The 13,123-nt window shown below is 44.5% G+C and overlaps 1 protein-coding gene across 4 annotated transcripts in view; it reads right to left on the bottom strand.

The window, feature by feature from the left end:
• fermt2 (FERM domain containing kindlin 2) overlaps window positions 1–13,123 on the bottom strand; it is a 40,220-nt gene that overhangs the window by 6,100 nt on the left and 20,997 nt on the right. For 2 of the 4 annotated variants that reach the window (XM_085767757.1, XM_085767758.1), the window contains exons 4-13: window positions 11,531–11,659; window positions 8,493–8,525; window positions 6,593–6,818; window positions 6,299–6,401; window positions 6,061–6,168; window positions 3,535–3,669; window positions 2,873–2,922; window positions 2,128–2,252; window positions 1,861–1,967; window positions 1,543–1,761 (exon numbers count right to left, since the gene is read on the bottom strand). In XM_085767757.1, the coding sequence (XP_085623883.1) occupies window positions 1,543–1,761; window positions 1,861–1,967; window positions 2,128–2,252; window positions 2,873–2,922; window positions 3,535–3,669; window positions 6,061–6,168; window positions 6,299–6,401; window positions 6,593–6,818; window positions 8,493–8,525; window positions 11,531–11,659 (1,235 nt within the window). The remainder of the gene's footprint in view (window positions 1–1,542; window positions 1,762–1,860; window positions 1,968–2,127; window positions 2,253–2,872; window positions 2,923–3,534; window positions 3,670–6,060; window positions 6,169–6,298; window positions 6,402–6,592; window positions 6,819–8,492; window positions 8,526–11,530; window positions 11,660–13,123) is intronic. The other 2 variants (XM_085767761.1, XM_085767760.1) reach the window with 1 other exon arrangement.

The raw sequence follows: 13,123 nt of genomic DNA, 5'->3' as shown, positions 1-13,123 counted from the left end.
TGCTTTTCAGGAAAACAAATGAGAGGAACTCTCCATGGGAAACAGCTGCAGACCAGGACCAGGCCTCTCTGGGATTAATGGGTAAAAGTGCATCATTTGATCTGGTTTCTGAACATCTTTGCAACTTTGCTTGAACATGAACCGGTCACTTTAGCACATAGCAAAAGATTTTTATTTTATTAGAAATGGTGAATCAATTGTTAACCACAGCTAAATTTCAATGACTTCCTGGGAAACTAAAGTGAGACATAAAGAGAGAGAACAGAAACTTTATGTGGTACTTCTGCAAATCTGGGTCATTTAAACTTTTTACTATGCTGTGTTCATTAGGACGATGTCATATTATGCATGTTTCCTGTTGTTTATGTCATTTGCATCATGGGTTTGTCATATCAGAGGTGTTTGCAGTACACAGAAACAACTGGCAATGCAATGTTAATTCTTCTTTGTCTTGAACCACCAGTCATTCATTTTTATTTTAATAATATCTGATAACAGCTGCATGTGAAACACAGCTTTCTGGGTCTTCGTTGTGCATCCATTCTCAATAATTATTCCATTCTATTCAGATTCTTTCTTTTCTTTTTAGGCCACTAGTCCATTTTATTTCAGACTATTTCTCAGACCTTTGCTGAGTCATCACTTTCTGTGCCAACATCCCTCCAAACACATCACTAACCCCCCCAGCAACACTCAGCGTTTCTAGTAGAACTTAAACACATCCAGACAGAGTGAGTAAGCTATGGTGAAGGCCACCCACCCCCTCTCTCTCTCCCTCCCTCCCTCACCCATCTCCAGCTCACACAGCCATGGCAGTCGTGTACTCAGCTGTTCCAGTGTGCACACACCAGCCTGTTGCTTACATGCAAATCCGCCGGGAGCATTGTAGAATTTTCCTAACACTTGCATGAAAGTTCATTCATTCTTCTTCAGTGTTTGAATGTTACACCTGCTAATTAAAATGTTTACTATAGCCATAGGGTTGTGGCCACTCCCATTAGGCAAAAAAAAAAAAAAGAACTTGGATTTTACTGCTTCACCTCCATGTAGGATAAACTACCTACAGATTGAGTGACGGGCTTCTTTACCTTTCCGGCCCTTTTGTTTTCAAACACAAAGACCCAGAGCCGAGGTACAGTATCTGTTACAGTCTGACATGGGCTCTCCTCTACTGTAAGCAGCATGTTGAGTGGTTTGGACGTCTGCTGTCCTGGTTTCCCCTCGGACAGAACGGGGTGGGGTGAGGGAACACGGGGAGGAAGGAGGAAAAGTAAAAAGAGGGGGGAGTAGAGGGAGGCCACATTCCAATGCAAGACAACCCTGATGCCAGGAGGCGCCCATCTGGGAAGCATCAAATGCTGCTCCATCTAACTCCACAACCAACTCATCAAACAAGTAAACAACCTCCCACAAAACACACATTAGACCAGATAGTTACCATCTTCTTTCTGTCTCTTTCCAACTACACACTGCACCAAATAGACCTTATGGTGCTGTACATTTAGAGGAACTATGCACTGAAACACGGCCCGTGTGGCTTACCTGCTTGTTCTTGTACTTCTTCAGGTAGCGCGGGGACACCAGGCACTCTGGGTTGATGTCGGTGGTGATGGGCTCGATGAACTGAGGATCTGGGTTCATGTGCTGCATCTTGAGGAAGGACAGGATGTTCTGGACCTCCAGGTTGTAGGAGCTGTCGGCCATGGTCTTCCCTTTGGAGGCCAAGCGACATGCAGCCATCCAGTGGGCGTACTGCTTCTCCTGGAGGAGACAGTCAAACGCAGGTGATTAAAAAAACAACAACCCTGTCAGAACAAAAAAAAAACATGGCAGATTACAGTGCGATAACTTCGGTCTTACCGTGTCACACCGCAGCCAGATCTCGTTCATGCCATCGGCCACTGGGATTAGCAACTTGATGTTGAATTTCTGGCCCGAGATGTTAACATCTGGAGTTACCTCACAACCTACACATGTGAAGCCATGGTGCAGAGCGGAAAAAAGAGGTCAAAGATCACAGCCATTCTTTAGACACAGCACCAAAGATAACACACTTGCAGCAGTAAAATTAGGCATTTCATTGCTTTTTCTGTGTGTGTCTCTATATAAATGTATATTTATCTGCACCTCTAAGATTCATTTGGTGAGCAGGTGTCCCGTGTGCCTCCTCTTTACTCTTGTAACAGGAAATTGTGATGTCCTTGAACGTGCACCAGTACTGCTTATAACCCTTCAGCGTCAGCTTCTTGGGTCTGGAAAATATGTAACAGACAAAAGGAGACATGTCATACTTAAGACAAATTGAGAAAAAAAACACCCATTTTCTTTATTACTGGTCAAGAGGAAGAGTGGGGGAGGGGGAGATCATACCCGAGTGCTAAGGAAAGAGAGAGAATGGGATGGGAGTGGGGGAGAGTGGGGGGGGGGGCTCAAGTGCAAAGTCAGCGTGGTGACTAGGAAAAGAGCCAGGATTGGACAAGAACATTACTGGAAAACCATTAAAGAGGAAATGCCTCTTGATATCATACCCCCCACCCCCGATGGTTTATACATTTTATGAGACAGCCGCCCCAGGGGCCACCTGCCTGTCAGCAAAGGCTTAAAGCCAGAAATGGTTCAAAATGTGCTTGATCCAACTGCACAAAAAAACCTGCAAACTCAGCCTACAAATGTCCTTTGGCAGAGAACTTGCCCTATTATACTGATGCAAAACAGGCAACAGCTCTCTTATATATAGCCAGAAATTGTTATTTGCTGGTTCAGTGATGGAGTCAACATATTTTGGAAAAAATATGATCTTTGCACACTAATACATAGTTTTTACAGACAGTGTCTTTGATAGAGAATGTGGGAGTTGTGGATGTGAACTCACTTGAAGACTTTGACGTAGTCGGCTAGCTCAGGAATAGATGTGATGTCACCCTAGGAGAAAAGGGAAAAGCCCATTGTTAGTACAAGCCCTGAAGAATTCAATGTAAAAAATGTGAACATGGTAAAACATAACAAAGACTTTCAGGATTTACTTTTTACATTGTCAAATGTCACTCAATGTCAGACAAGTATTTGTTGCGTAATATCACGCAGCTCAGTTTCCTCTGATAAGCTGTATAAACTTAACTTTCCAAGGCGGGGCTGCTGTAATATACAGTGTATGTTTGTGGCCTTCGTGGGGTTTGTGTAAGTGGCTCACATATCTCACATCCCCAGCTCTTTTGCTGGATGCAGCGGTCATAAATAACAGTGTGAAATTCTGCGCTCAGAGTGAATTTCTTTGTTATTTCCCCTCCCATGGGTCCATGTGCAGTGTCTATGTAGGTTTCCGCTCCTGTTTAACACCACTGATGAAAGGAGACTTCTACAGAACACAACAGAGAAACAAAGGACCAAATGCGTGCCAGCCAGGCCTCCACAACTGGGTAAATGAGTTCAAATAATGAATTAGAGGGGGAAAGAAACACTTGGACAAGGCCAGTGCTATGACCTATAAGCACAAGTTATTCTCTATGATCATGTGACTTGTATTGTGTCTCGTACCAGTGTGTTGGACGTCTTCCCTCCCTCCAAAGTAATCTCCAGGTCTGACAGGGCTGCATCCACCTCATCCACCTCCTTCTCACTGTTGTTCATGTGGTTGTCTGAGGCCATGATTGACAGTTTGTTGATGTGATACTGAGGAAAAGGAAAAAAAATACAGAGAAATTTAAGAATGTTTTTCAGCATCTTCCTTTTAGACATACATAGTGTACACTTCAGAGACTTTTGAGGATCAAAGCTAGCTGTTTTGCTGTGGAAAAAGTCTTTATTAAATCGAGTTTTTGTTGCCCAGATTTACTGAAGCCTATCAGGTGAAAATCAGCTAGCGTCAGAGACGGCCTTAACAAAAGAAAGGTGGAGAACTATTTGCTACTCAACACCTTCATCAACACTTTTTCCTGCATGCTACTGGTGCATAAACAATATCACCTGGTATTATAAAAGAAAACCAGTCTGCAATAATTACCATATAAATACTTAAAGGCTTGTTGGCAATGATGTTAGGGAGTGTTGCCAACTGTGTCTTTAAAAACGAGGAGACTAGTTTCAGGATGAGGAGGAGAATCAAGTGATTGATGACGATGATTCACTGGGAAAAATTAGCGGTGCGGTTTAGACAATGTCTCTGAACTGTAATGACCTATAAAACTTTTCTTCCCGGGAACATATGTGCAACAGGAACAATGGGATGTGGTTACAGACTGTGCCTTCTTGCAGCGACGCAGACAACGATTCGTTAAGTCTGCGCCATTACTGAAAATCTGACCGCGGTTTCCTCTTAGTGTGAGTCACGCACACTAAATACAACCTGTTGACAAATGGTATTTATAATGTCAACCCATCACCACCCCCCACCAATATATGAATGAACAGCTGTAGGGAGAGTGAGAGATACAGAGGCAGGGTTTGAGAGATATGTGGGGCTTTAGCCAGCTTGGGTTACAGAATGTGGGACAAAGGGCTCGCGATGACACTCCATTCCTCTGCCACTTCCACAGTCTTTTAAAACGTGATGGGCTCGTTTCCTGTTTATGTACGTGTGTGTGTCTGAGCACATATGTTTACTTGCTGAGATACAAAGTACAACCTGTACCCTGAGAGTTTTTTTCCTCCCCCTGGGCAGCAGGACTATGAGGTCAACTACTGTTCTTGAATCCCCATTACCTCATTTCTGTGTATTGCTGAAGTGAAACTTCCAGGTGAGAGCATGGTAGCACAAGCCAGCGACATGCTGGAAGTGGACAATCACTGCTCTTTATTTAGCCCCTGTTTATCCACTCCCAGCAGTGAAACCTTAGCCAAAAACGCTGAGCTCATACTACCCAGCTGAAACATAGTAGTAGCTACTGAAGTGCTAACAGACAGGTAGCGACAGTTTGGCTGCCAGTCTAAACACCCGACTCAGATACGCATCTCTCTCAGAGAGAGTAACAAGAAACCAGTTAAGTGTAATTATAACCGGCCTGATGAAACACACCTTACACCTCGGGAGTGTAAAAGGGCTTTTAGGGGAATGTGAGCAGGTCTATGAGACAGTCTCTTGCTGGGGTGGGTGGTCCGGGCTGAAGCTCTGGGTCCTGTGGCCCAAGATGCTCTATAATTACCCCGGGGGTGAAGACAGGGTGGCGTCCTCAGGTCTTGGCGCCCACAGTTTATGAGGGTCAGAAATAGCAGGGCCACCACCCCTAGACTGAAGGGGGCAACCTAGAGGGGCTCACATCTGTACATCACTTCCACTCTCCCTCTTGAAATCCACTTTTGCTACTACACTTTCTTCTGACGGCACTTTAAACTTGTGTCGGTGTGTGTGTCTGTGCAGGAAGGAGCAGAAATTACTCAGCTGCATGACGCTGACAGCCGTGACCTTACACACAAACATGCTACAACTCCCTTGATATGACTCGGTGAATTTATAGATGGAAGAATAAAGTGCTTGGATTCGTTTTTACAGGTGACTAATATCAACATGGACCTTCATGAAAATTTGAATACAATATTTCAACCTCATATTTTATTATTATGATTACTCACTAGGGTTTGTTTCCAGGCAGTAAATGTCACACTAAAACAAACTGTGTAACTAAATAAGGTAAGTCCATTAATGTCTTTAACATCAGTTGTAGTTAATTATTCATACTGGATTTTTGGTTTAAAAGCCTAATGACTCCCTTTTTTATACTGACCATAAGTCAGAAATAAAGTGAATTGATTGATATCGAAGCGCGTTGAGAAGCCCGGTGGGAACCTGTGTGATAATGCCCCCATTAACTCATTCTGCAACAATGCACAATAGCCAAGTTTGAGTATGCACGCTGCAGCACAACTGGCTGCCATATGGCTCAGCTCTGGGCTGGGAGCCCATCCAATTTATTAGCTTGCGGTCAAGAAGGAAATGTGCCCATTGCCCAATGAAAAGAAAAATGTGGGTCTTCAAGTTGCAAATCCTGAAGAAGAAAAAACAACAACAATGCTGAAACAGGAGAATTCGGATCAGGCACAAAACACAAACACGCAGCGTTTTCTTACCTGCAGGGCAGCAAACATCATCATTTCCTCCTCTGTGCACTCAATTTCCTCCAGCAGGATAGCCCACTTGGACTGTTCATAGAGCTGGTTCACTCGGATGGCATCATACTGTGGATGCAACCAAACAAACAGTAATTGAATGAACGCTCTGTTTGACACGCACGGGTCATCACTAGATCTGTTGAGGCCAAATGCCCCAACTGACTGTAAGTAATGCTGTTTGTGGGACGTACTGTACCTTAGGGTTGAGATCGAAGAAACTGTGGTATTTGAACCTCAGCAGCAGCACCTCATTCTCCTTCACATCCTGCTCCATCAGAGACCTGGATGAGTCCAACCACCTGCACAGCGAATGTGACCGATTAGAATACAACGTCTTCAACTGCAATCCTCTCTCTGAAAGAAAACTCAGCCTCTTGCGACTGTTCTGATCAATAGCTCAGCTCGAAAATATTCTACAATCCACCACAGCACCTCTAACTACAAGCAGTTTAACCAAAACCACCAAACCACTAAGCAAAGTTCATCTCACCCCTGGTTGATTTTGGCTTTGTCCAGCAGGGACTGGGGCTTGTAGAGTTTCACCAGGATGTCTGGTGAGGAGATTGGCTGGCTGACAGCGAGGATGCTGGGATTGCCCTCGGACAGGGGGCTGTCCCCGAACCAGGCGGAGGTGGGCGACAGCGGGCTGCCGTCTCTGGAGTCGTAGGTGGGGGTCATGGTCTTACTGTACAAGCCTGGACTGGAGTAGATGCTCCCTGAAAACACAAAGTCATCAGTTAGTTCTGGAAATGCAAGAGTCCGAAGAGAAAGGATAGTATTACACCAAATGTATTAATCAAATAATGTTTTTCTTTTTAAATATGTTTTTTTCCCCTGAGAATCCAATTGGTGCACATTCACAAATATATACAGCATCAAGGGAAAAAAAAGGGTGAACACTTTTCACAAAAAGCACACACACTTGCAGCCTAGCCAGGCCAGCTAGCGGTCAACAACACCATGTGACTACCAGCCCACACTTTTGCAGATGAGTGCCTTCAACAACAATGTACTCCTGCTGATGGCGGGGATTGATGTGGATCAGCATGCAGATGATGCACTACATGATCAGGGGTCACCCACTTACTCACAGTCAAAAAACCTGCAGGAATGCACTGCACACAGCAAACTACTGCACAACTTGCCACAGAGAGGAGAGGGGGAGCGCAGGGATGTGGGAGGACGCATAGATTACAAAAACATGTAGGTTACGGAAAAAAAAACAAAAAACATCCCAAAAATAAACAATGATTTCAAATCTGTCTAAATATTTTAAATGTTGATTCATCTGTATATTCAAGTTGTATTTTTTATTTTTATTTTGGATTTTTTTTTTTGCCTACAAACATAAACAAGCCATGAAAGTCAAGCCGTTTGTATTTCCTGTTGGCTGGCCTGGTGGAGTATCTTCAACCCCACACCCCTCCATTCCCTCTCTCCCTCTGTAGGGCCTAGGGTCAAGAAGCAACACTGGCTAAACCGCTAAATCCCTTCGGAAACCAGGAAGTGGGCTTGGTTTGTGTTTGTGAGTGTGCACGTGTGTGTTTGTGTTTGCGAACTGAGGTCATGAGAACAGGGTGAAGGGTATGGCCACCCGTGTCTTGTGGGGGAGGGGTTTTATTCACTGATTCTTTTCAAAGTTTTTTTTTCCTAACGCTGAGTTCATCAGGTCAGGGAGAATACTCCCATCTCCCGTATGAGTTTTCTTCAGGAATCCCAAATATCCAGAGAGACCTTGTATAGGTTAAAAGCAGGAAGCCACTGAAGAAAACAACCAGGCCTCCTCCGATCTGTTTACCGAGTCTCCTAATACAGGCGAAAAGGCAGAAAGAATGTGAACATAAATTGACTCCCTAATGCTCCCACACTGGGGATTTCGTAGTAGGCTTAAGATGGAAGGATCTGGACCACCATGGGCTGTTAAGACTTGATGTAAACCATGAGAGGGCTCACAATTAATGAAAGTGTCTTTGGTGAATTTAAGTTGTACACAAAACTGTGTGGCTGTGGTGTGCATTGGGGATTGGGCAGATATGCATCATAATTTGAACATCTATAAACCCTACAGCAAAAAAAAAACAAACAAACAATCAGCTATCCTGCCAGACAGTCAGCAGGCACAGTGAGCAGTCCTGGAGTAGCTGTAAGAAAAAGTGAGCTTTGAGCTAATTTCTAAAGAGAGGCAAAGCCTTTACATCATGTGACCATTCGAATCAGCTGACTTCCTCTAGAGGGGCAGTCAGGTGGCCAGGCCGCTAGTCCCAAAGGTTACAGATGTCATGTGACCTCAACGCTCCAGCTGTGGCGGGTGGAGGGTTGAGAGGAAGGGGAGAGGCGAGGGTGAGAAAGCAGTGCTGAAGAGTAAAGGACAGAGGAAGAGGAGAGCTTACCTTTGACAGGTCCGATGTATATTATCTCAGAGGCTAGGATGAAAAGAGAAAGAGTAAGAGAGAGGAAAGAGGAATGGAGTGGAGGGAAGAAGCGGAGTTGGAAACAACAACAACAACAAGAGGACAGATTTAAGATGCAGAAAACTCAACAAGGACAGGAGGAAACAGAGGAGAAAAAACAAAAATAGAGAAATACAAGAATGAGGAGATCCGTGGCGATTCCACGGGGAACTGCCAACCGCTCGCCTCAGAGTGGATGACTCAGTTTAGCCTCTTACCAGGGGAGATCACCCTGGCATGACTGTTAGATTCTGTCGTTTCCATCCACCCATTCATAACCATCCAGCACTGCACTACTGATTGAAAACCCAGGCAAGGCGTTGGTCAGCGTGACCCGGCCCAGCGTGTATAAACTGCAGCACAAATATAAAGTACTGGCTGTCTGAGGGATGTCATTCTCCAGGCTGACAGGACACATAATAAGATACAACAGGCACGACAAGACATGGGGCCCGGAGGGACCCAGAGAACTGGCATCATGGCCGGCATCAAGGCCCTCGGTCTGACTCACAACAACAGCTGAGGATTAGTAATATGGTTTTCTACCAAAATGACAAAGTCTGTGACAGACAGAGTTTCCTACATTTAAAGATAGAGACTGAGGTTTTGGAAAGGGATTGACAGTCTTAAAGTGGAAATAAATGATGATGTACATCCTGTGACCTTATTTTTTTCCACCCATCCCATTTGCCTCTGAGGTCACCTCACTCAATACTGAATGCATCAAAATACTACAGTATATAATTACACTAGCCTAGAAATCTAGACGCACCCTAGCGGTAGCAAAAATATTTGCTCCGTAGGTGGGTCTAGAAACGAGCCGTAGGAACTTTTTGAGTCTCGAACACCGATTGTGTTCACCAATCACTGCGCTCTATCTGTTTAGAGAGTCGTTGGGCGGGCTTAACGCGATGGCGACGTAGATTTTAATTGGCTTGTCAGGCTAACGTCATCCTGCTCTTTGCTCTGATTAGTCGTAGCGCTACCCTATTGCGTGCAGAGGCAGTTTGAAAGACAGCCTTCATCCCGCCCCCTGGATTGAGCCAAGGTCTACCGGTCGTTTCCAGACTATACATTTTAGTGATATAGTCTGGCTTGTCAGGCTATAATTACACTGAATTGAAAGTTATTTATTTGTTTTTACCACAATTAAGATAGTGAAGCAAAAGGGTGAACACTCTTCCTTCCTTGCTTGGGTACTTGTGTAAACATTTCTAAATATATTATTATATACTGTATATTAATTATCATCTATTGTTCATCTATTTCTTATTTCATTTCAATCATTTGGTAATATTTACATCTGAGAAGCTGAATCTCATGATTTTTTGAAATACACTGACTTTTTTTTCATAGTTTTTGCAGGATTCATTTTCTGTTGATTGGATGGCTGAACCTCCAACCTGTGAAGTTCCAAGTATTACAGGAGTAACAGTCTGAAAGTATCTGCTTTAATCGGTGGTTAAGTTAAAGGTCATGGTGAGCTGCAGTGAGCCCTTGTTTTCTTTGTCCCCAAGGTGGTGTGGACTATATACACAGGAGGATTTGGCTGTGATTCTGATTGCATCGCTGCCTCTCTGCAAAGCCTTGTGATTCCTATCAGGAGGACTGGGCTGAGAGACCAGCCCTTCCCCACAAGGGACGAAATAACGCCTTACAACTTGGCCATGAAAATACACTCTCTGACTGCAGCATGTGATCTGCTAGGGAGGAGGACAGGAAGTCTGTGTATGTGTGTGTGTGTGTGTGTGTGCTTGTGCACTCACAAGTGAGACACACGGGACAGTGGTGACAGTAAACAGATTCTGCACATTCCTGTTGAATCTCTGTTTTTCTGCACCACCTCTTCCAGCGACCACAGTTGCCCAGTGGGAACAAAATGTATCTGAACCAGAGGAATCAACGCGATGCGCCCTGGAAATGTAATGATGCAACTCTGGGTGTGAGTATCGTGTGCCGTGTCCATAAAAGCTGAACTACAATTGAAACGGCACATTTTCCATGACTCGTATTATATCTATACATGGGCATATACAGCAAACCAAATCTGCACATCAGCATAATTAGGTTTTTCTCCACTGCAGAAATAGTGATGGTTCATCAAGTTCACAATAATTATCTGGGCCTCTTTCCACTCATGTGAGTGTTTATATGCACGCTGAGCAGAGTCTGAGGAGAAAGCAGACGGACTCGAGGGCAGAGCAGAACAGACTCAAACCGCACAAAGACTCCCATTCACCCTGTCTCATAGCGTTAGCAGTTTTGCTTAATGCTAACTCTGTGACAGCGGCGTACGCTGTTTTGTTCTGCTCCTCCCTGCTCACATGGTTGTAACTCTCCCATCACTGGTGGAAGGAGGGAGGAGGGCCAGTATAGCTGCAGCGAGGAGCCTGGTTTGGGTTTAAAATGGCAGCGTGACCAACTATGTGTGGAATCTGAACCATTCTTCGTCCTCCCTGCCAAGGAACTGGGAGCCAGGCCTCTGGATCCCAAACAGGCCTCAAAATCACACATTCATATTTGGTCATTAGAAGCAGGGTGCAGCAATCTGGAGTTATCTTAGTGGTTTCTGAACCACAAGTGCAATCAGACACAAAAAAAGAAGAGAGGACGCTCCAAACAGCCGGTGGAACCTGTTATTCAACCTGCTGCTTGAGGGAAATGAGATTATTACTTTTCAAAATGAAATACAAAATTAAAATCCAAAGCACCAAAGTTGATCTGAGCCTAAAAAAGGAACGTACTGACTCAGGTTTGTATAAACCCAGTATTTTCATCCCTTTACTTGAACACTTTAAGTGAAGAACATAAAAACTCTTGTGTTTTTAATTTAAAAGGCGTCTTTTTCCTGGATTAGCTGCACATTCTGTGCTTTTATGCCACTAAATGTGAATAATTCTGCTGGAAAATACTGTAACAAATGATTTGAAGCCGTACACGCTTCACTGCCATATGCACATAACTGTCCATCATCTCACCTGATCCCGGGGTTAACAGTGGGCCCTCCAGCTCAAGATCATCCTCCTCGGCCTCCTCCAACTTTTTCTTCTTCTTCTTGGGATCACGGGGCTTACGCAGTAGAGATAGCTCCTCTGGGTGGCGGATATCTGGAGGGGGAGAGAGAGAAAGAAAGTTCATTTGATGTCACAAACAGTCTTGACAATCTGGACACCGAGTTGTCACAAAGTTTCTAAAAACATAGTGTAACTTGCATGTTTTTCCAACTACAGGTTCCAAATAAGTCACATAACCTCTTGTACAGGACAAAAACAATGTGTAGAAGGTGCACTGCATGTGAATACAGGGTTGCAAAATCAATTTCAACAACAAAAAAAGATGTGACACAAAAATGGGAAGGGCAAACGGCTATAAACAGCTGTATACAAGATGGGTGGAAAATTGCAAATCCCTTTTCTAGGGACCTCAACAAATCGTGCTTTAACTGTATCCAATCCCCAACTGAGACCAGTCTGACAACCTTTACCTCTCTCTTACCCTCCTTCCTCTGACTTCTCATCTCACATGTATGAAACCAGAGTCCAGTTTCTGTTGGTGAGCGAGCGGCTACCAGAAAAACATCTCTGGAGATACCCAGATACTATAAATGAAATAAACAACCACATCCCAAATGTGTGTGTGTGTGTAAATGGAAGAGATGTGTGCAAAATCCCAATCAGACAGTAAGACACCACACAGAGGATAATGACTAAAACAGAGCAGCCTCCCCTCCCCTCGCTGCTCTCCCCTCCATTCCCCTCTTCCCTTGGGCTCAGAGGCCAGGGAACCATCACTCAGCAGCAGCAGTGATGTTTTAAGATGGGCCTGGGATGGTTCTGATCTAGTGGGTGAGACGGCCAGGATGTGTCAGGACAAGAATAGATGGAAGTAGTCTAGAAGCAAGCACATCTGGATCTTCAGCTGGATTTGGTTTTGTCAAGGATTCCAGATAAATTAAGGAGTGAGTCGATATCTGGGAGACTTATTTTTGTGCATAACTGTTGCGAAAAATATTCATTTTCTCATATCTGTTGATATAAGTATATCATAATTTTTAAAGACGAGGGACTGGAAAGGTGTTGCAGACTGATTGAAGAGGTTGCCGGGGGCGCAGGGGGAATGCACGAGCGTACGGGGAGAGAGAACGTCTTGGCTTGGTGAGAAAGCTTGTTTGGTTTGTGTAACTAAAGCAAAAGCATTCCAGGAGTTTTAAGAACTACCAGATGGGAGCTCACCCTCTCTTCTCTCTCTTTCTCTCTCTCGCTGCTTCCCTCCTCCCTAATTCTCGCTCGACTGCGGTGCTGGAGCACAATCCCTGTGCCCTTATACAGCCATGTGAGTTGCAGGCATGCTGCCGAGCTTTAGCCCCACTGAGCAGCGCAAGAGGGCCAACACACACAGTGAAGTGGGTATTACACTGTGTACATACGTAGGACTCGGTCTCGTGGTGAGACATTGTAGACGCATGTGGCCTCTTACTACGAAGTCATTTTAATCGTTCATTATAACCTCATTGTCAGACATGGAAACTTTATTGATAAGGGGATGACTACGTATCTACTGTGCAAGACCAG

This window comes from Trachurus japonicus, chromosome 22 (genome assembly GCF_045865225.1).
Source record: "Trachurus japonicus isolate A0001 chromosome 22, Traja_1.0".
In the NCBI taxonomy this organism is placed as follows: domain Eukaryota; kingdom Metazoa; phylum Chordata; class Actinopteri; order Carangiformes; family Carangidae; genus Trachurus; species Trachurus japonicus.
This window is presented reverse-complemented; position numbering and strand designations above follow the sequence as displayed.